This window comes from Podarcis muralis, chromosome 3 (genome assembly GCF_964188315.1).
Source record: "Podarcis muralis chromosome 3, rPodMur119.hap1.1, whole genome shotgun sequence".
Classification (NCBI taxonomy): Eukaryota; Metazoa; Chordata; class Lepidosauria; order Squamata; family Lacertidae; genus Podarcis; species Podarcis muralis.
In genome coordinates, this window is record NC_135657.1 from 110,994,251 (window position 1) to 111,014,666 (window position 20,416).

Genomic DNA, 20,416 nt, shown 5'->3' on the forward strand with positions numbered 1-20,416 from the left:
CATTTATAGTGCCTTGAGTTCATTGTGTTACCAAAAGCATAATGCATTATTCTGTCACTGCTGACGTCACTGAAGATTTGTTACATAATGTGACATCAGATTTTGCTTTTTCCTTACTGCTTAGGGTGAAGCTCACCCTTGAAGGCTTGGAGGAGGAGGGTGAAGATGAAGAGGATGATGATAGACTGTCACCTACAATTCAACAAAAAATGCCAAACACGCTGGAGATCTCACTAATAAGTGACACTGAGTTCAAATCTCGTCATTCTCAGCCAGAATGTGGTTATGGTCTGCAGCCTGATAGATGGACAGAATATACTATTCAGACCATGGAACCGGACAATTTGGAATTAATCTTTGACTTTTTTGAGGTGAGGGCTTAGCTATTTGTTTAATTTTGGTGGCCAGAAAGCCTTTTTATACCTCTATCCTATCGGTACAATTTATAGGTAGGAAAGTGGAAGGTGGGGAAGAACCTCACAGAACGAGGAATGTTTTAGACCTCTTGGCATCATCAAATGTATTGGGCTTGTGCAATTCATCCACTACTATATTATTCTACTGATTATCTGAGGACTTATGAAACCGACCAGGTTGCATCCAGTGACTGCATGAGCAAAAGTAGGCTCATACAACCAATTCTCCAGGTGTGGGGGCTTCTGAACCCTGTGGACTGCCCCCCTGTTTCTTTTCCCAATTTCCCCCTCCTGCTGCAACTTCATACAGCATAGCTCACAGTGTTTGGTAGCCCCTGATGCCTTGGAGAAGTTCTTTTTTTATGTGGGGGGGGGGGGGAATGAGGTGCCTTCTGTTTGTGGAAACATAGGGTCATGAATGCAACCCAGGATGGGTGTGGGGGAAGCACAGAGATCAAGGCAGTGGTACCAGTGTTCAAAATAAATTATTTATTTCATCTATTCAATCACACAACACATTCACACATGCTCTGCAGCGATAGAGTTGCTCTTTCTTAACTAAATGCCCAGCTTAGTAGCACAAGAGACATGTAAGCAGTAGAGCAATCATGGAAGCTTCACACAGCTTCTTGGGGTGCTGCAGAGGTGTTCACCCCAAAATGTCTCTGCCCCAAAGGGTGGCGGTTTGAATCTGCACAACAGGGTGAGCTCCCGTTGCTCTGTCCCAGCTGCTGCCTACCTTGCAGTTTGAAAGCACGCCAGTGCAAGTAGATAAATAGGTTCTGCTGTGGCGGTAAGGTGAACGGAGTTTCTGTGCACTCTAGTTTTCGTCAGTGTTCCGTTGCGCCAGAAGCAGTTTAGTCATGCTGGCCACAGGACCCGGAAAGCTGTCTGTGGCCTGAAAGCGAGATAAGCACCTCAACCCCATAGTTGCCTTTGACTGGACTTAACTGTCCAGGGGTCCTTTACCTTGCTGTAGAACAAGTGTGCTGATGTGTTAATAATTGCAGTCATCCTTTAAATTGCAAGGACTCTGCTCAGTATGTCATAAAGGTAAAGGTAAAGGTACCCCTGCCCGTACGGGCCAGTCTTGACAGACTCTAGGGTTGTGCGCCCATCTCACTCAAGAGGCCGGGGGCCAGCGCTGTCCGGAGACACTTCCGGGTCACGTGGCCAGCGTGACAAAGCTGCATCTGGTGAGCCAGCGCAGCACACGGAACGCCGTTTACCTTCCCGCTGGTAAGCGGTCCCTATTTATCTACTTGCACCCAGGGGTGCTTTTGAACTGCTAGGTTGGCAGGCGCTGGGACCGAGCAGCGGGAGCGCACCCCGCCGCGGGGATTCGAACCGCCGACCTTTCGATCAGCAAGCCCTAGGCGCTGAGGCTTTTACCCACAGCGCCACCCGCGTTCCTATGTCATAAATAATTACAATTGCAGAAGCCAGTGCAAAGATTCCCATTAGTGCAACAGGAATCCACCACCCCCTTCTCCTCCCTCTGTGCCATCCTCAAATCAACTCTGGCAGGGTTAGGGAGCTCCCAGAACTGATTTAGGGGGCATGTAGGAGAAACAGGTGAGAAGGTTCTGCCGTACAAGGAAAATCCTTGCACTGACAGAATCTGAGCCTTGGGACAGCAGTGAGTACAACTCTTCATCTCTGCTGTTATCAGGGTGCCTCTAGGCAAAAAGAGTGCAACTGTCTTGAAATGCGCCATTTCATCTTCCAAGTCAGGTATCTTCCTCCTTTTCAGACCTAGGGCACACTTTTAACCCAAAGAAGCATTTGGGGACCCATTTCCTAATCTTTTGCCATATACTTGCACGGTGCTCCTGACCTATCAATTGAAGACCAGTGTCCTGAGTAATAACGTTTTGTTTGTTTTGTTTTATAGCCATCAGGAACCTGTTTTTACTCTATGGCAACCTTGCAGAGCTCACGTTCCAAGTATCCACTCACTGTTTTCATTCACACAATTTAGCCTTCTCAGTCGTAATGTAACTGTAAAAGGGTACATCTGAATACATGAGTAAATTCACAAAACCTTCAGACTCATTTTGCAGAACAATATCCGACGTAACGGTCCTTGACTATAGGCTGCAACCCACTGAATGCTGCCAAGTTCTGCATCCTCACGTTTCCAGGAATTTAAAAGAAGTGCTGAGATGAGTTCACAGCAATACAGTGGCAGTGGCACCTCTAGTTACGGACCTGATCCGTTCCAGGGTGCCATTCGCACCCGAAAAGTCTGTAACTAGAGCGCTACTTCTGCGCACGCAGCCTGCACGATAGAGCACTTGTGCACACGTGCAAAGCACACAGAACGCTTCTGCGCACGCGGCGAGACCGGGAAGTATACACTTCCGGGTTTGCCACGTTCGCAAGCCAAAAAGACGCAACATGAACCTAACGCAACATGTGGTATGACTGTAAAATTAAATATGTAAACATCGTTGCGTTTTTAGGAAGACCTTAGTGAAGCAGTGATTCAAGGAGACGCACTTCCAGGGCACGTGGGCTCTGCGTGTCTGTTATCCTCCACTCTTGCAGAATCGGGAAAGAGCTGTGGCATTCTCACTCTTCCTATTATGAGCAGACTTTCACGAAAAACAATTGGAAAAGTTAGAGGTATGCTTAATATAGTGGTAATGCAAGCATGGGCCTTCAGCTAAAGACATTTCCCTTTTTGCCTTCAGAAATTTTTAGTCCCGGGACTTTCAGAAAAACTGGTGCTTTTCAACCAGAACTGGTAGTTTATGTCGGGGCCTAGTGAAACGATAATAAGGAATATACCGTATTTTTCACTCTATAGCACGCACCTGACCATAACACGCACGTAGTTTTTAGAGGAGGAAAACAAGAAAAAAATATTCTAAACGAAACAGTGGATGTATGATTTTTATGGTTCATGCTGTGGCCACAGACATGTGATCTGACGGTGAATTTGGGGTGACCCAATGCAAAAATCCTGAGGATCCATGTGGATCCGTGCTTTGTAACCACGTTTTAAGTGGGGAGGGAAGGAAAAGCACTCAAGGGACAAGGAGCACGCGTGGAGAAGGAGCTTTTCGGCGAGCTAAGCGGGGAGGAGGGAGGGAAAGAGCACTGTTGCTTTAAAGGTATACTTAAGGTATTTGCCCTGTGCCTGGGGTTTTTTTTTTTCCATTTAACAGTTTGCAGCCTTTTCCTTCTGCTCCTTGTTTTGAGGCAGAATAGATTTGAGCAAGTGAGGAGGACTTGGATTGCAGGGGATTTGCCATTAGCTGTGTAAAAGCGCTCCTCCTTGCAGCCTGAACGATAAGCAGCCACCAGCAGCAATAGAATGGAGCACAAAAAAGCAGTAGGGGCACTAGGACCCAGACAATGCTCGAATCTATCCTGCCTGAAAACAAGCTGCTCCCTCCCAGCGGATCAGCTGAGACCGGGGATTTGCGAAGTTTTCCCTTCTCCCTCATCCCCAGCCTTTTTTTTTTTACTTCCTGGTTTTTACTGCGTGGCTCAGAGCTCGAGGTTGGTTTTATTTTGCTGCTGGTTGCTTAAATTTTATCTTTCCTGCCGTCCCTCTGCAGCCTCATTGCTCTGTTTAGAGAGAGCACGGACCTTTGCTAGCGTCTGTCCCTCCTCCCGTGTAAGCGGCTGCTGCCCGCTTTGCTGCCATGGCTCTCCTTCCCTCCCTCCTCTCCGGCTCCAGGTCGCTTTAAAGCAAGCAAAGCGAGAGCCTCGTAGAGCGTGTAAGCGGCTCCCACTTTGCTTGACTGACGGCAGCCATGGCTCCGATCCATGCATTCGCTCCGTAACACGCACAGGCATTTTCCCTTACTTTCTAGGAGCAAAAAAGTGCGTGTTTTGGAGCGAAAACTACGGTATTCAAAATGTGCCTTTTGGTTCTCCATTAGGTACTTTTACCATATCCCAGTAAATCTTAAGCGATGTTTCTCTAAACCTAGTGAAGAGAGAATAGATTTCATTGGATAAAAGTAAAGAATTTGACCACCAAGTGACATTCGCTTTCTCTTTTTAGTCGACTACATAATTATTAAGCCAATTCAAGGGTACTCCTGTGATGTGAAAGCCTCATATGCCAAATACTGGCGTGACAGAACAGGGTTAGATGTTGGACACAGGGGCGCAGGAAACTCTACAACCACCACCAAGTAAGTTTGCGTAATTGAATTTGGAGTTTTAATTTTAGTAGCTCCCCTAGTGTGAATCCTGTGAACCTCTAGCAGACTTCAACTCAGGGAAGGAGGTTTTCCTCTTCCTTAGGACAGCCCTGGTGTATCAAGGTTGCAAGGCGCTGCATGTACAATGAAAACTCAAATTAAGAAGCTATAAAATTGCTTGCCCATCATTTGTGAATTTTTTCCCCCCCAACATCAGAAATAAGTAAAACTGTTTTCCTTTTTCCTCCTCCTAGGCTTGCTAAACTTCGAGAAAATACCATTGCTTCTTTGAAAAATGCTGCTAAACATGTATGTGTGTGATGATTTTACCTTGATTCTTTTTTTTGCATGTTAACACCTATGACTGTCTATTATCAATGAGCAAAGACTGAACCTTGTAGAAAATACATAATCTTTTATTCATTTATTCATTCAGTGATCATATATGCTGCCTTTCAGGGCAAAGTCCTGCCAAGGGCACTTGCAAAAGATCACAAATTCCATAGAAAGACAGGAAAAAGTATCTCCATATACTAGCAGAGGCTTGCAAGTGGAGCTGTACCCAGGATAGGTGCCAGGGTGCTGCTTCCTGCCCCCCTGATGACCTCAGCAATGACAGCTGTTAGCATTTCCAGTTATTAGAAAAGACGAGCCTAAAAACCAAGGAACAGAGAGCTGAATTGTGCTCAGTTTAAATCTAAGGAATCTTGTTGTAGTACATAATCCATAAGGGACCATCATAATTCCAAGACTCACTCTTCCCAGTCACTTTTTTCCTTCTCCAAGCCATGGCTATATTCAATGTCTGCTCACAGAATAGATCCTCATTTTCCCCCTTTAAAGTTATAAGCAAGTAACTCTGGGTAAAACATACCCTGAGCAGATACGCATTGGAGAACTTATACATTTCACTATAAGAAGGCTTAATGTTAGAAGCTCTTTAGATGCTTGTTCCTCTCCCCCCCCCCAAAAAAAAGAATAAAAATAAAAGATCAGTCAATTTTCTATCCTAGCACATTTATACTGCACATACAAATAAAATCAGAATGAACACTATAAAATGAACTATAAATAGTTACATAAAACCATGCTTCTCATAAAACTGACATTTTATATAAAAATGATGTTGCTGTGCTTGGAATTAAAACATGTCAGTCTCCTCAAATAGAGTTTTAGTCCCTTTCCAGACTTCCTCTATAAATTGCTACAGAAAGCCAGCCAACACTCTATTGTGTCTTTTCACAGTTGGTGGAAATGTGTGCAAATTTGTCTTTTTTATATATATTAGCCTTTCATATGCTAAAATCTATTTGCTGTCCTCTCCTCCAACCTTTCTTTTCACTTAGGGAGCAGCCTTTGTGGAATTTGATGTACACCTTTCCAAGGATCACGTCCCTATCATATATCATGACCTTACTTGCTGTATTGCTATGAAAAAGGTATTTTTAAATGTGTTGTTTGTTTTGTTTGGCTAGCATTTTTGAAATGGGCAGTAAAATGGCTGTATCTCAAGAGACTTGGATTGGTGGTAATGTAATGAAAGTAACTACTTATTGTGCTTTTGCAAGATTTCATCTTGACTTCCTTTAGAATTTCATGAAATGAGGTGAAAAATATGCTATCTTCTTGTTCATGCTGTGATTCGGACTTGTGTGTGCTGCTGACCACAAATCCTATATCTCTATACACATTGATTTAATGGACTAGAATTACAGGATTGAATTAATTTACAGTAGTTATTTCCCCCCTCTCAGTGGGAGGATAAAGTGTAAGGTTGCTTTGAATTAAGAACAGTAGTTTTAAAATATTTTTCCTTCAAGGAATAGTCCAAAAAACTACGGGCAATTTATTTGCAGGAAACTTGTTAATCTGATGGGCAGAGATTCAAATAATGTTTTTAGACATTATTATTAAAGTAAAGTAAACCTGAACCAGGGAAAAAATATATGGTGTTCTGAAATAGGTTGAGCACTGTCTTGCATATGAAGTTTGCAATGTGAAGATGATGTCCACATTCAGATATCATAGTTAAGCATGGACATGAACAAGCTGGAATGAGCTGCGCCAAACCTCAGGCTCCCCTGCTTCCTCTTGCCTCTCCCATAAGGTCTTCAGAAATGTTCACTTTTCCTTAGCTGTGATTGTTCTTTCATCTGAACTGCCGAAATATGTTTAATATGAACTATGGTTTATTTCAGACAAACATACCGGGAGGGGGGGGGGGAGTGCCTAAGCCCAAAACTCACCTAGGCTCCTTTACATCATGCTAAACTATGGTTTAGTATGACATCCAGAAGTGGCTGCAGCCACTGTCCCAGTTTTCCCCATGATGTTTATTCCAAGTATTTTAACATAACATGAAACAAAGGAAACCTGGGATCTTTTTATCAAACAAAGGTGTTTAGGATTATTAGTTTTTAGGCTTGTAGCTTGCTAGCTGAGTTAAACATAATGGATCAAAGAGCTTTAAAAGCAGTGAGTACAGCCTTAGAAGAACTCACACTATCCAGTAGCTTTCTAACTTAATCTTTTTCTTCTTATTCCTTATTTGCTTAAAAGAAAGATGAATCTGAGCCAGTGGAACTGTTTGAGATTCCCGTAAAAGAGCTCACATACGCCCAACTGCAGTTATTAAAGGTATTGTACCAGGCTGGCCCATGAGGCCAGTTAATTGTTTTTACTTAACATTTCTGTCCTATCCAACATAGGCCATCAAGGCAGCTCGTAATTTTAATAAATGGATAAAACACACCAATTCCAGAACTGAACCAATAACCACAGTTAATTGAATAATGTGAAATCACAGAAGTAGCTGCAGCTTTCCACTTACTGGATTGGCCTGATCCAAATACTGGAGAAACAGTAGTTTAAACTGTCTTCCTGAAAACTTAAACAGATGGAATCTGGCATGCAGCTGGCATGCCGCCTTTTGGAAAGGGGCTCAGCAATGTGGAAATGACCCTGATCCTCATGGCAACCACTTTTTAAAATATGTATGTGTGTGTATATATAGGCATAGAAAGCAGTGCCTGTCCAAATGATAGCAATATGCATGGGGAGCTAAGGCTCTAGGCAAGGACCAACACCTTGAACAGAGCCCAGAAAACCACTGGTAATGAGTGAAGTCTGTTCAAGGTAGCTGTTATAACTTCCTTTTGGCTGCTTGCAGCTGGAAGTTAAGCACTGATGCTTTCAGCCAGCTGCAGTTTTCAAACCACGATTCAGAACAGGCCTCTGAAAGCATGTCACTGATTAAACCAGGAAGTAACAAATGTGTGTGTGACTGCAGACAGCTCTCTGTTACCAAGGGCAGGACATAGTTATAGGAAGAAGCATTGAAAACATTTTAAAACGTTGTTGTTACTTCCACACAAGAGTTACAGAAGGCTCAAACTCGTGTTCGACGTCAGTGATTTGAAGCATTGTCTATATTCTCTTTGTTCCAGAGAATGGTCTTTGCCATGGAATACTGCCTTTGGAATAGGCTCTTCTATTTATGCTAAGCATTAAGGCCTCATAAGAAGAGCCCTCCTGGATCAGAGCAAAGATCCATCTAGCCCAGCCTCCCATGGAATGGGAATCTTAAGGAAAGATCAAAATGGTTGCCGATGTAGACTTGTTTTATCCAGAATAATATAGATGCATACCAAGTGCTTCTCACAATAGCCTTAACATGACTTCATACTCCTCTTTGGCTACTAACCTTCATTATCTGCTGCAAAAATGCTCTAATACATTTCGTATTAAAACGGCAGTATCAAAAGGTGTGGGGCATTTGCGAAGCGATTCAAAACATTCTGTGCAGTTCTGCTTCTTCCACAGAGGGAATGAAACAGCATCAGTTCTGCCATGGTCTGGCTGCACTCAGCTCACCTATCCCCCTCTACTGCCAGTTCTAAAAAAAGTGCTAGAGTCCTATTTGCTAGGCCCAAAAGGGGGAAACATTTGGAACTGCAAATTCCTCTTGACGGGCTCAAAAGCTCCAGAAACTCATGATACTGTATAATACATCCCTCAGCAAAAGCTCGGCATCATAAACTACTGCTTTGGGGTGGGGTGGCAGGTTGCTGGGTAAGATTTTGCTAGTCCTTGGAGGCAAAAAAAGTTATGTTGCTTAGTTTTTTCTTAAGAAACAGTTGCTCCTAGAGACCCAGCAACAGAATCCTGTTTCTCTGTGTTTATTAAGCCCTGGGTTGCTGGAGCCTCGCCAGCAGCTGAATTTGACCTAGTGCAACTTAAATAAAATTTTAAAAAGTATCCCCAGGCATCATGAATTGTCTATCAAACTGTCTGAATTCCCAAGACGACCAAATAGGAACAAGCCTTTCTTCTCCCTGTAGACTGCACTCAGCATTATTTTGAGGCCATTGCAGAGACACCGTTCAGGAAATGTGTGGGCAATACTTGAAAGATAGCTTTTAAAAGCATTTCGTGTTTTCCTCCTTGTAGCTGTTACACGTGACTGCACTGAAATCCAAAGATAGCGAAGGTACGTAGAAGCGCCGAAAGATTTGGTAATTCTCAGCTGTTCTTCCATTCATAACCAACATATTGGCTGGTTAATATTTCAACAGTTGTATCTGGAGTTTTTGTAGAATGAAGTATCTCCTCCCAGTACTTTGGAAGAGCTTGTGCAGACATTTATTGATCTGTTGAATGAGAACAATAGCTCACACTACTTAAGTCTGAGATGCAGCAGTTATATTCTATTGGCCTGGTAGAGCTTCACTCAAGTCTGCTTCACTGCTAAGCGGACTCTGCATTGCCGCAACCTTTTATTTTAGCAACAAGTTAGTTAATATTGGGCCAGCAAAGGAGCACAACTGCTTTTAGTGAAGTGTAGAATTTAGATAATGTGTCTCCTGGGTTGGCAAGGCCATTTAGAACAGTGTTATGGTACGGAGGGAGGGGGGGGTGCTTGGTTCTTTGCATAAGCACCCAGGGCTTATTGACATATCTTAACTGCTTCCTGCTCTTCAGAATGGACAGAAAAGAGAGAGAGAGCAAATAGGAGATGGGCAGAGTGAGGGCATCTCTCTCTTGGTAGCAGGAAGCTGTTGGAAGTGTCACAGCAGGTTTTCCCTTTGCCTTCTGCTTTGGCTTCCATGCCTTTGTAAGGACGAGCTAGGATTGCCAGTAGACAGCAGTGCAGCTTTGAGCAGAGTCAGTGGTATCCCTGGAGGTGCAGCACAACCAGCCTGCAAGTTGTCAGTTAAGAATTAACTCGCTCTAGCTAGTAATCACAGTTTTTCTGGCACTATATGGGCAGCATCCAGCGATGCTGCCCCATTTGTGCAACAGACTTCCTCTCCTACTCCTGCACCCTCTTCCCCAGATCTGCTCTGGGTGTCCCCAACCCTCTAGGGGACCGTAGGGGGAGGAAAATATGGGAAAGCCTCATTTTTACTTCAGACTTTTGCTTAAGACTTCTCTTCAAGGCTTCTTTTATACAATTTCCCTGCAGAATCATTTAAAGAAGACAAAAATGCTCCTTCTGACACGCAGCCATTCCCCTCCTTACAAAGTGTAAGTAATCATTTGTTCCACCTAGGTTTATTGTTTAAGCTAAAATTTAGAATGGAAGGGATAATTAAAGCAGAACCTAATCCAGTGGAGGCTTGCGTTGACAGAATGGAAAGGGGGGTGGTTTTTTAATGCCAATTCCTCCCCTTCTGGTTAAGCCCTGTTCCTCCCCAACCTCAAGCTATAACCAAGGTTTATTCTTCGTTTACCACTCATGGTTTGTTTGGAGAGACAAACCAGGAGCCCAGGTTTGCGTGTTACAGTAATTGGCAGGTAGTGCATCAGCAGTGGGAGGAGAATAGCATGTTCTAGACTGCTAATGTGGTTGCCATTTGTAAGGGAAATCCTATAGTCTACTGGAATTCAATTTCTATAGGCTCTACAGAGCCATTTTGATTTCAGACATAAAAGGTGAGGGAAATCACTCTTAAATTTAACACTTTAGCACAATTTTTCCTGACCCTTATTGCTTTTCCACCCAGGTACTAGAAACCATTCCTGAAGAAGTGGGCTTTAATATAGAAATTAAATGGATCTGCCAGCAAAGGGTAAGAAAGTCTACTAACAATACATCTTAAACATAGTAGCTTGCTGTTTCATTGTAGTGTTTAAATTATAGAAACCGATTTGGTTAAATAGTACATTTCTGCTTCTTTTTTCCTTTGATTCTCCAATGGTTAAAGTGAGTGAACGCCGTTTCTAAATTTAGCATTGTTTTCTAGCTCTGGAATCTGTGGTTCACATGTCTAATTCTAAGGAACAGTTACTGAAAATAGAGGCACTCTGTTGGTTCCATCTAACCCAGCCTGTTGTTGGAAGTAGGAACCACCCACCAGTCCCCACAGATCGGTCGGTAGAGACAAATCTAATGATGGCCGAGATCAGACGCACTGCAGAAGAATGCCAGGAAAACATGGTTCTGGGTGACTAAAGCAAAAGAGCAAAGTGAGCTTCCTGCAGGAGAAGTTAATTACAGTGGTACCTCGGGTTAAGTACTTAATTCATTCTGGAGGTCCGTTCTTAACCTGAATCTGTTCTTAACCTGAAGCACCACTTTAGCTAATGGGGCCTCCTGCTGCCGCCATGCAATTTCTGTTCTCATCCTGAAGCAAAGTTCTTAACCCGAGGTACTATTTCTGGATTAGCAGAGTGTGTGACCTGAAGCGTAGGTAACCTGAAGCGTATGTAACCCGAGGTACCACTGTAAAACCAAATCCTACAGGGTGAAATAATGGTGCCTCTGTGCAAGCAGAACTGACTTTCACTAGTGCTCCCCTTCTTCAGCCTTCCTCCACACACACCCCAAGTCACATCCACAAGGTTGAGGATTCTCCAGATGAGGCTGGGGGTCATGCAGGAGGTTCCAAGATGGAGGAGAGAAAGAGCCAGTGGACAAATGGAAGTCTGATCATGCGACGTTGCTGCTTTTACCCACAATCTCTAACCTGGGAGGGGATTTCCTTCCTGACACCAAATATGATCAACAGTCCAATAATGACTGTGATCTAAGCTGATACTCCGGTAAACTGAATATATTTATTGAATGTTTTAACTCCATGCCAGCATAGCACGAGCTTCCCAAAAGAATTATCGGCTACTTTCTACGTGGTTTAAAGGGTGTTTGCTGCAACATTAATTTATTAGGTGATTAAAAATTGTATTTTTGTGACCAACATAATACAATTCATGGCTGATTTGTTAGGTTATCAGATTTTAAGTGGAGGTCAGGAACGATAGATAACAATTCTTCTGTACTAAGCAGGCATCCCTGTTTTGGAAAGCTTTTAACTTTTGGTGCTTGGTGGGTTCCTTTATACTTTGTTGGCAGTCGCCCAGAGTGATTGGGGCAACCCAGTCAGATGGGCAGGATACACTGAAATTATTGTTATGATTGTTTTGTTATTAAGTGAACCAGAATAGACGAACTTGCCTTTTGTGTATCAAAGGTACAGTTTAATCTTCACCCACATCAACGGATGTTCATGAACTTTCAAGTTAAATAACCATAAGTGTCTGGCTTCTCCCCCCCCCTCCATTTCCAGGATGGTTTATGGGATGGCAATCTTTCAACCTACTTTGACATGAACCTCTATCTAGACATACTTTTGAAAACTGTTCTGCTCAAGGCTGGACATAGAAGGATTATATTTTCTTCATTTGACGCCGATATATGTACAATGTGAGTTGATGGAAATACTTGATAACATTTTAGAGAGATGTATTTTTAACTTGGGTCGTCTTTATATCAATAGTGTTAAAATAATATTTACTCGCAGATGAAGGTTCATGTTTAAGAAAATGTGAATTATTCTCTTACATCAGTGGTGGGGAAGCTGTGGCTTCCTAGCTGCTAAGACAAAAGGCATAAACTTTTATGCTCAAACGGCTTGTAATTTAAAATGAATGCACAGGCTATAAATTCTTCTTCCTGTCTATCAGGATCATGATGGTGTGATAAAGGGCTTAAGGGGTATGGGTCTGAGGCTAAACCCCACCCTAAAAGGCCTGGTAATTATACTCCTTACGGATATAACAAAGGAGGGTGAAAATTACCATTCAGCTGAAGCAATAAAAGGTGAAGGGACCCCTGACCATTAGGTCCAGTCATGGCCAACTCTGGGGTTGCGGCGCTCATCTCGCTTTATTGGCCGAGGGAGCCGGCGTACAGCTTCCGGGTCATGTGGCCAGCATGACTAAGCCGCTTCTGGTGAACCAGAGCAGCGCACGGAAACGCCGTTTACCTTCCCGCCGGAGCAGTACCCATTTATCTACTTGCACTTTGAAATGCTTTCGAACTGCTAGGTTGGCAGGAGCCAGAGACCGAGCAACGAGGGGTCACCCTGTCGCAGGGATTCGAACCGCCGACCTTCTGATCGGCAAGCCCTAGGCTCTGTGGTTTGACCCACAGCGCCACCTGCGTCCCTAGCTGAAGCAGTACTTCTAGGTAAATTTTAGGCAGGAGCCTTGAGGAACGATTCCTCAATTTAGCTGGTGATATTCCAGAGAGGCAAAGGACATCACAGGATTGGGTTTTGGAGAAGAACAGACCTGCCTGAGCCCTGGCCTACCTCTGGGTAATGGCAGACAAGCCTTTAATATGTCTTTTACGACCAGAGAGGGGTCTCACTCTGCTGATAAAGGCTACCCGTGTCAAAAGTAATCAAATTCATTTATTTTCGTAACAGCGGGAACATGGCACTTGCAGCGGGCGCACAGTTGAATGTCATTGTTTTCAAAATTTTCCAAAAAGGCTCTGCCTGCATGCATCACATTAGATATAGCTTAAATCTATAAATCTATTAAATCTCAGCTTAAATTTATATATATATAAATTTAAACTCTGTAACCATTTTCATATTGCATATTTAAAGCTCTACTTAAGAATGCAGTGTTATTCAAAAATGTTGGCTTTATATTTTACAAGTAATTTAGTTATCGTTTATGGCTGATTCCTAGTCTGATTCAGGGATTTTTCCTGTCCAACTTGTAACTGAGTTCAAACTTTTTTTTTACAGGGTCAGACACAAACAGAATAAATATCCCATATTGTTTCTAACTCAAGGAAAATGCGATACTTACCCAGAACTTATGGATCTCAGGAGCCGCACAACGGCTATTGCCACAAGTTTTGCACAGTTTGAAAATCTGCTGGTAGGTCATAAAGCATCTAGACAATTATATGTGGCAACTACTTTTGAAATGAGGATTGTGCTTTAGCTATAATGGTCTTTTCTACAAATACTAAGACCTCAATGTATTTTAACGTAGTTGTATAGTACTCAACATGCCTAACGACGTGAAAGATTAATCCTTGCACTGCTAACATCTCAGCTATATATGGGTAATATTTCATTTTTTCTTTTTCAGGGGATTAATGCACACACAGAGGAGTTGCTGCTCAGTCCATCTTTTATTGCCGAAGCCAGGTCTAAAGGCTTAGTTGTCTTCTGCTGGGGCGACAAAACAAATGAGCTAGAGAACAGGAAGAAATTGAGGGAATATGGAGTTCATGGTCTGGTATATGACAGGTATCACAGTATTTTAACTATTGAATATGATCACTAATGAGTTCATAACTGTATTCAGATGGCTGCTAAGATAGCAGGTGAATCTTGGAATCAAGGGCTTTTAAAACCTTGTCTCAAATAGGCAAACACGTATACATAGCTGACCCTCTTTGTACCATTTTAATGATAGTAGTTTCTATGTGATACACTCAAAGCTTGCCCTAGAACAATATGCATGTTCAATGTACCTTGAATTCTTTTGAAAATAGAAAATAAGCATCAGTCTACAAAATACACCTTTTTCAATATTGATATCACTTTATACATCTTGAATGCAAAGTTTGTTAAGTGGAGTATACCACCTTTTCCCTGTTGGCTGTAATTTAAACAGATAATAATAATAATAATAATAATAATAATAATAATAATAATAATAATAATAATATTTATTATTTATTATTTATACCCCGCCCATCTGGCTGGGTTTCCCCAGCCACTCTGGGTGGCTTCCAACAAAGTATTAAAATACAGTAGTCTGTTAAACATTAAAAGCTTCCCTAAAGAGGGCTGCTTTTAGGTGTCTTCTAAAAGTCTGGTAGTTGTTCTTCTCTTTGACATCGGATGGGAGGGCGTTCCACAGGGCGGGCGCCACTACCGAGAAGGCCCTCTGCCTGGTTCCCTGTAACTTGGCTTCTCGCAGCGAGGGGACCGCCAGAAGGCCCTCGGCACTGGACCTCAGTGTCTGGGCAGAACGATGGGGGTGGAGACGCTCCTTCAGGTATACTGGACCGAGGCCTTTTAGGGCTTTAAAGGTCAGCACCAACACTTTGAATTGTGCTTGGAAACGTACTGGGAGCCAGTGTAGGACTTTCAAGACCAGTGTTATATGGTCTCAACTCTTCTCTGCTTAATTTGCATTTTTCCAATAACTCCTCATGTCCTCCTTTTTAATCAGCGTCTTTGGTTTTGTTATGGATTGCCTCTTATAAATAACATGTACAAACACCTGTATGTAGATCAGCATTAAATTGCTCTGGTAGGTAGGCAGTGTAAAATATTTCATGAGGGGAGCACATCTGCTTCTGTGGGCTCCCAGGTACTGTACTGATATAAAAAATGTAAAACCAGCATGGGAGAGAAAGTCCTTAGTCTTTACTATCCTTTAGTCATCAGCACAAATCAAATAATATGCAGCATGTCCCAAAGAGCAACAGGGAGGAACAGTTGTCGATATTCTGCAATCTGACACCATTTAGCACAAAATCTTTTATTTTTACTCTAAATCAACCTTTCCCCTGCTAGATGGCATCTTTAGAGACTGCCATGCTGAAGCTCTTCAGCTGCTGTGTGGGTGGGGGGTGGATTCTAAGTTCTCCTGACCCTCCTTTAAGCACAGCTGAGTGGTTGAGAACTTTAAATTAACTTCCCTAAAGCCCAGACGACACCAGAATCTTACAAGACTACATGAACTATCCTTGGAACTCAAGTGACGGTTTGTCCATGCTGCCTTTAGAAAACAAGAAATCAAATTATTGGCAGTGAATGCTTCCAGTTGAACCCTTTTTTCATTCTTCATGGCTTTCATATTTATCCTTTTCTATTTTGTATCGTGAAAATGTGACAGTGTGGTCTAGTGTATAAGATCAGTTTTGAGGCTTGGACCATAAACATTATTCTCACATCAAGGAATTTTTGTTTCTGGTCTCCCTAATTTAATTCCCTGGATATCTGAAAACCATTTTCGCAGAGCATTACTAATCATTCTGTTAACATGGCTGCGCAACAGAGAAAGAACTGTAGTTTGAGAAGAGAGGGTTTGGGTTATTCATTAAATAACGCCCCCAGATTTGGTGAGGGAATGCAATAGCTACTAAAACTTTGGGATAGGTGGCTGCACCAAACTATATTTTAGATTTAAACTAACTTTAACATAAAAACTGAATACTGTTTTACGACTGCTCATTTAAATGGCTTCAGAAATTTGGTCACCTAGAGCATGCCTTATAGGTGGAGACTGAACAATCTTTTTCAGGAAACCCTAGATACAATAGCAAGGGACTTAATTCGTATTTAACCTAAGGCTGTTTGGCACATTTCAAGATTTAATTTCTTGCTTCTTTATATGGGCAAACTATCATGAATTCATCAAGCTTGGAATCCGTAGGTGGAAGTGCCTGTTCTCAGAACCAGCACCGGAAGCTATGGAGGCGACCGGGGTGGGGGTGTCAATTCATCTTCCTTTCTGCACCTGCCAATCATTGTCCACAGAGTTCTGGCCTTTGAGGCCTTTAATGGAAGGCTAGAGTTATCGGCCGTGTTACGAATGTCTGATGGGACTCTGAATCAGACGTTGGATCCACTACCTATGCAAATCCCCCAGGCACCTGTCTCCCAGAGATGAGCAAAAATTCTAGGTGTGCTGTATTCAGGAGTAGACCCTCTAAATAGGAGAGTAACTCGTCCCTGACACCTGGATTCCTTTTCCTCTAGACACTCACCAGATCCTCAACTTACAAATGATGTGACAGGTTTGTACTTGCTGACCAGAATGCTTTTTTATTTTTAGAAAAGTACATAACTCCACAGTCCTTTCTCTTTACTTTAAAAACAAAATTTGAACACTCTGATTCTGTAGCAATGTATGCACTATGTTCTTTGCAGAGTTTGCATTCATTGAAAGGTTGAAATTGTTGTATGGCATGGCATGCAAATAGTAAGCAATGCCTGTATCTTGTGCCAATGCATGCATCAGAACTATTAGGTGGATTTGTAACATGGTGATTTCTAACACCCAGGAAAGCCACTCCATAACTTTGCTAGCAGGGTTGCCTTGAAGCTTTCACTTGGTGACATGTCGGATGCTGAGCACCCTACGTCTAGAACTATCACTGGGTCAAATATTTGAGCACACAAGGGATATAAAAGCAAATTTCATTGAAGTCTTAAAACATTGGCATAAAACTTTTTGGGGATGAAGACTTCGGTTGTGCTGGGGTATATCTGCTCTTGTGTATGTAAGACCTTGAGTGTGCCTTTGGTATCGGTTGCCTTTCCATTCATTCCTTTCTCGTTGTGTGTCTGTCTTAGGATTTATGACTGGATGCCTGAACAACCAAATATATTCCAGACCGAGCAGCTAGAGCGGTTGAAGCAGGAGGTACCAGAGCTCAAAAGTTGCCTCTGTCCCACCGTGAGCCACTTTAGTTCTGTAGGTCTATGTAAGTGTAGTAATAGCACCATACAAGCAAGGATGTCTGAAAGTTCAAGCAGTTTTTAGCAGACTCCGTGCACAGAGGAATGCCGTTTGGTATGTTCACCCAATTCTTTCCACTGAGCAAAGCTAGCAATGCCTCACTGTTCTTGCATCCAGACGAAGCAATAACACATGGTCCACTGTAGAATATGAAAAGTCGTTGCTCGATTGTCAAAGCCATTGCTAGAATGCTTGGTCAGTGTAATTATTGGTTTACTCTACTCCTGTGTTTTGAACTGACCAGTTTAATGTGGAATCTGTGTACTGTAACATACGCACCTGGTTTCTGAGCAATCTGAAATGCAATAGTTGCCTAAGTCGCTAGGATCTCAACTGCCAAATATCATTGTTCAATTGATTTGACTCCAATACTAGTGGAGAAGACTGTACTGTATAAGATAATATTTGGCCTGGGGGGAAAGGTACCTCAGGTGCGTGCATTTGCACCGATGCATGCATCTATTCAGACAGGTGTGCCATCACATTGTAAAACTGCAATTGTAGCTTCATTCCCTGCTCCACCCCCACCCCACCCCCCCATTGCCTTCAGGTTGCTGCGGTCTTGTCTTTTTATTTTGCCTGATACAATGATGAATGGCATAGCCTCTGCCTAGCAACCTTCAGGTGAATGGTACCCCTCCTTCACTGTTTTTGTATCTAAATTTTGCTGACGCACAGAATGTTGTCAATCACTATAAGCCAAATTGCCAGTGTCTGACTATAGGTTTAATATATATATATCATTGTACGTAAATGTTAAAGGCACAGATGCACAATACAAAAGCCAGTAAGTACTGCTCTAGATGTTTGCAGCAGTCCTTGCACTCTTGTGGTGCTATATGATGCAAGGGTAGTAAGGGCTGAATAAAAATGCTCAAATCTTTGCTCTTGCAAAACCACAATCCCTTTATATGTAGATCGCTAAATGAGGTTTTTATCCTCTTTTTTTCTGGCCACTAGCAGCTGTGTTAAAAAAAAAGAAAGAAAAGAAAGAATGTTAGATTTGATTTTCAGAATGTAATAGGGTTGTAGTCTTTAACCTCTGGCTAATGTACCGTGTATAACTTATTCAGAAATTATGATATAGAGTATTTCGTCAAGTATGTATGTTTGCATGTACTTAAAACCCATACCTCTCTACAATGCCAGGTAATTGAAGCTCAAGTATCTGTAACTTTTTACTGAAGTGTTCAAGTGCATAATAAAAATGGGGGGAAATCCTTCTATGGCAAATCAACAATTGAAAACAATAGCTTGTATAATATGAATCTTGTCACTGCTGTACAAAGCTGACTATATAAAAGTTCAATAAATGCAAGTATATGTACGTGGTTTTTGGTCTGTACTACTGAGTTGTTTGGTGGACATAGTTTGTCTTGATTGCTTTGTATTGAACTTGCTTTTGTTGAAGAGCAGCCTTCAGGTCTCTGGGAATGATCTTATTTTAAAAATAAAATGCATTTTATATCTAAATATAATCTAGCTCTGCATTTGATTTATTTGTAGTGGTTTGAGCCATGTGTGCAATACTTAACTATGACCTAACTATGAATTTGGTTGTTGATCATCCAACTTTTTAAAGTGGTCTAGACCCCATGCTCTGTATGTCTGCGGGGTGAATTTTAACATGAATTCTCAGACTGCTTATGGCATCCATATTTTTTCTGAGCCTTGACCCTTTTGCTTTGTAATAGTCATGCTTCCATTCTGGATGGTGAAATGGCTAGGATTATAATGTTCATGGAGTGACAAAATACCTGCATACGCTTTGCAGGTACCCATGTGGCTCTCTGCTCTGCTCCCAGCAGTCTTTCTGGGGTCAATCAAGAGCAGCAGTACCATTGCTTCCATAGTCTTATCTAGATTCCTGCATGCCTCTGACCAACCAGAATGAAGAAGAGGCAGAACATGTGTGGTATCTGCCTCTGAGCAGTTGGAGAGAAAGGGAGAATGGAGTCACAGAGCTGAGGGGAAAACGCATTGAAGTGAGCTGCTCCTGCGCCTTCTGTTTTCCCTATCTTCATGCTGGTAGCATGAACCAACAAGATGTTTAAGAGAGGCTTTCCCTTGTTGGCCTTCCTTCCTCCAACATTTGCCACCGTCCAGCACTTCTTTCCTCAAACTCCAGTATTTCTTTGACTCCTTGCTCTGGAAACTTTTCCTCAAGACCTACATTCCTAGAATTCTTCCTCAACCTCCACACAAGATATTCTGGAAGAAGGCAGTTTGCAGGCAACCTCGCCTCTCTTGCTCCAAACTTAACTTGCTAAAAGATCTGTTCCTTGAAAGACCAGTTGCCTGACATTTGGGTTTCCAGCACTGTGTAGCTCCTTAATCCATCTGTTGAAGAATTTCACTTTCCAAACACTGAAGGCAAACTGACATTTTGCCTGCATACCTTTTAAGCAGAACAAACATGTGGGGTGGGGGAGAACCACCTTTGCTTAAGAAATGGGGTGGTGGGATATGTTTATAGAGTGTATTCATTTGCAGATTAAGCAGTTTAGGGTGAGCTATGAGACATTCTGTACTGACTGGCACCCTCCTCAAGAGTTTTGTTTTCATATGCTGGAGTCAGCACTGCGCTTGGCAGCACCCTTGAATACTCGTGGTATAAGTTGGGGAACAGAACAAAGAGTTCAAGGCAGTTTCACTCGGAGAATTTCAAAAGCATCACAACAAACTTTGGCCAGCTTTATTCAGGGGAAGTTAATGGACACTTCTTAGTCCTGCTTCATGGATGTGAGTGAGAAGATGGTATTCTAAGAGTCTCAAAATGCATACACATCTACCTGCACCTTATGATTAGCTACTGGGCTAAGTTCAATAAGCTAGTACAGTGGTACCTCAGGTTAAGTACTTAATTTGTTCCGGAGGTCCGTGCTTAACCTGAAACTGTTCTTAACCTGAAGCACCACTTTAGCTAATGGGGCCTCCTGCTGCTGCTGTGCCGCCAGAGCCCGATTTCTGTTCTCATCCTGAAGCAAAGTTCTTAACCTGACGCACTATTTCTGGGTTAGCGGAGTCTGTAACCTGAAGCGTATGTAACCTGAA

At 42.4% G+C, this 20,416-nt stretch overlaps 1 protein-coding gene across 6 annotated transcripts in view; it reads left to right on the forward strand.

Moving 5' to 3' along the window:
• GPCPD1 (glycerophosphocholine phosphodiesterase 1) overlaps positions 1–18,840 on the forward strand; it is a 60,663-nt gene extending 41,823 nt beyond the window's left edge. For 5 of the 6 annotated variants that reach the window (XM_028722191.2, XM_028722186.2, XM_028722188.2 and 2 more), the window contains 13 exons: positions 125–371; positions 2,882–3,044; positions 4,438–4,570; positions 4,834–4,888; positions 5,926–6,018; positions 7,139–7,216; positions 9,029–9,068; positions 10,044–10,105; positions 10,585–10,650; positions 12,145–12,281; positions 13,618–13,753; positions 13,970–14,130; positions 17,197–18,840. In XM_028722191.2, the coding sequence (XP_028578024.2) occupies positions 125–371; positions 2,882–3,044; positions 4,438–4,570; positions 4,834–4,888; positions 5,926–6,018; positions 7,139–7,216; positions 9,029–9,068; positions 10,044–10,105; positions 10,585–10,650; positions 12,145–12,281; positions 13,618–13,753; positions 13,970–14,130; positions 17,197–17,386 (1,561 nt within the window). In that variant the 3' untranslated portion in view covers positions 17,387–18,840. Of the gene's footprint in view, positions 1–124; positions 372–2,881; positions 3,045–4,437; positions 4,571–4,833; positions 4,889–5,925; positions 6,019–7,138; positions 7,217–9,028; positions 9,069–10,043; positions 10,106–10,584; positions 10,651–12,144; positions 12,282–13,617; positions 13,754–13,969; positions 14,131–16,599; positions 16,638–17,196 lie in introns of all 6 variants that reach the window. The other variant, XM_028722193.2, reaches the window with a different exon arrangement.
• Positions 18,841–20,416: the final 1,576 nt, after the last annotated feature.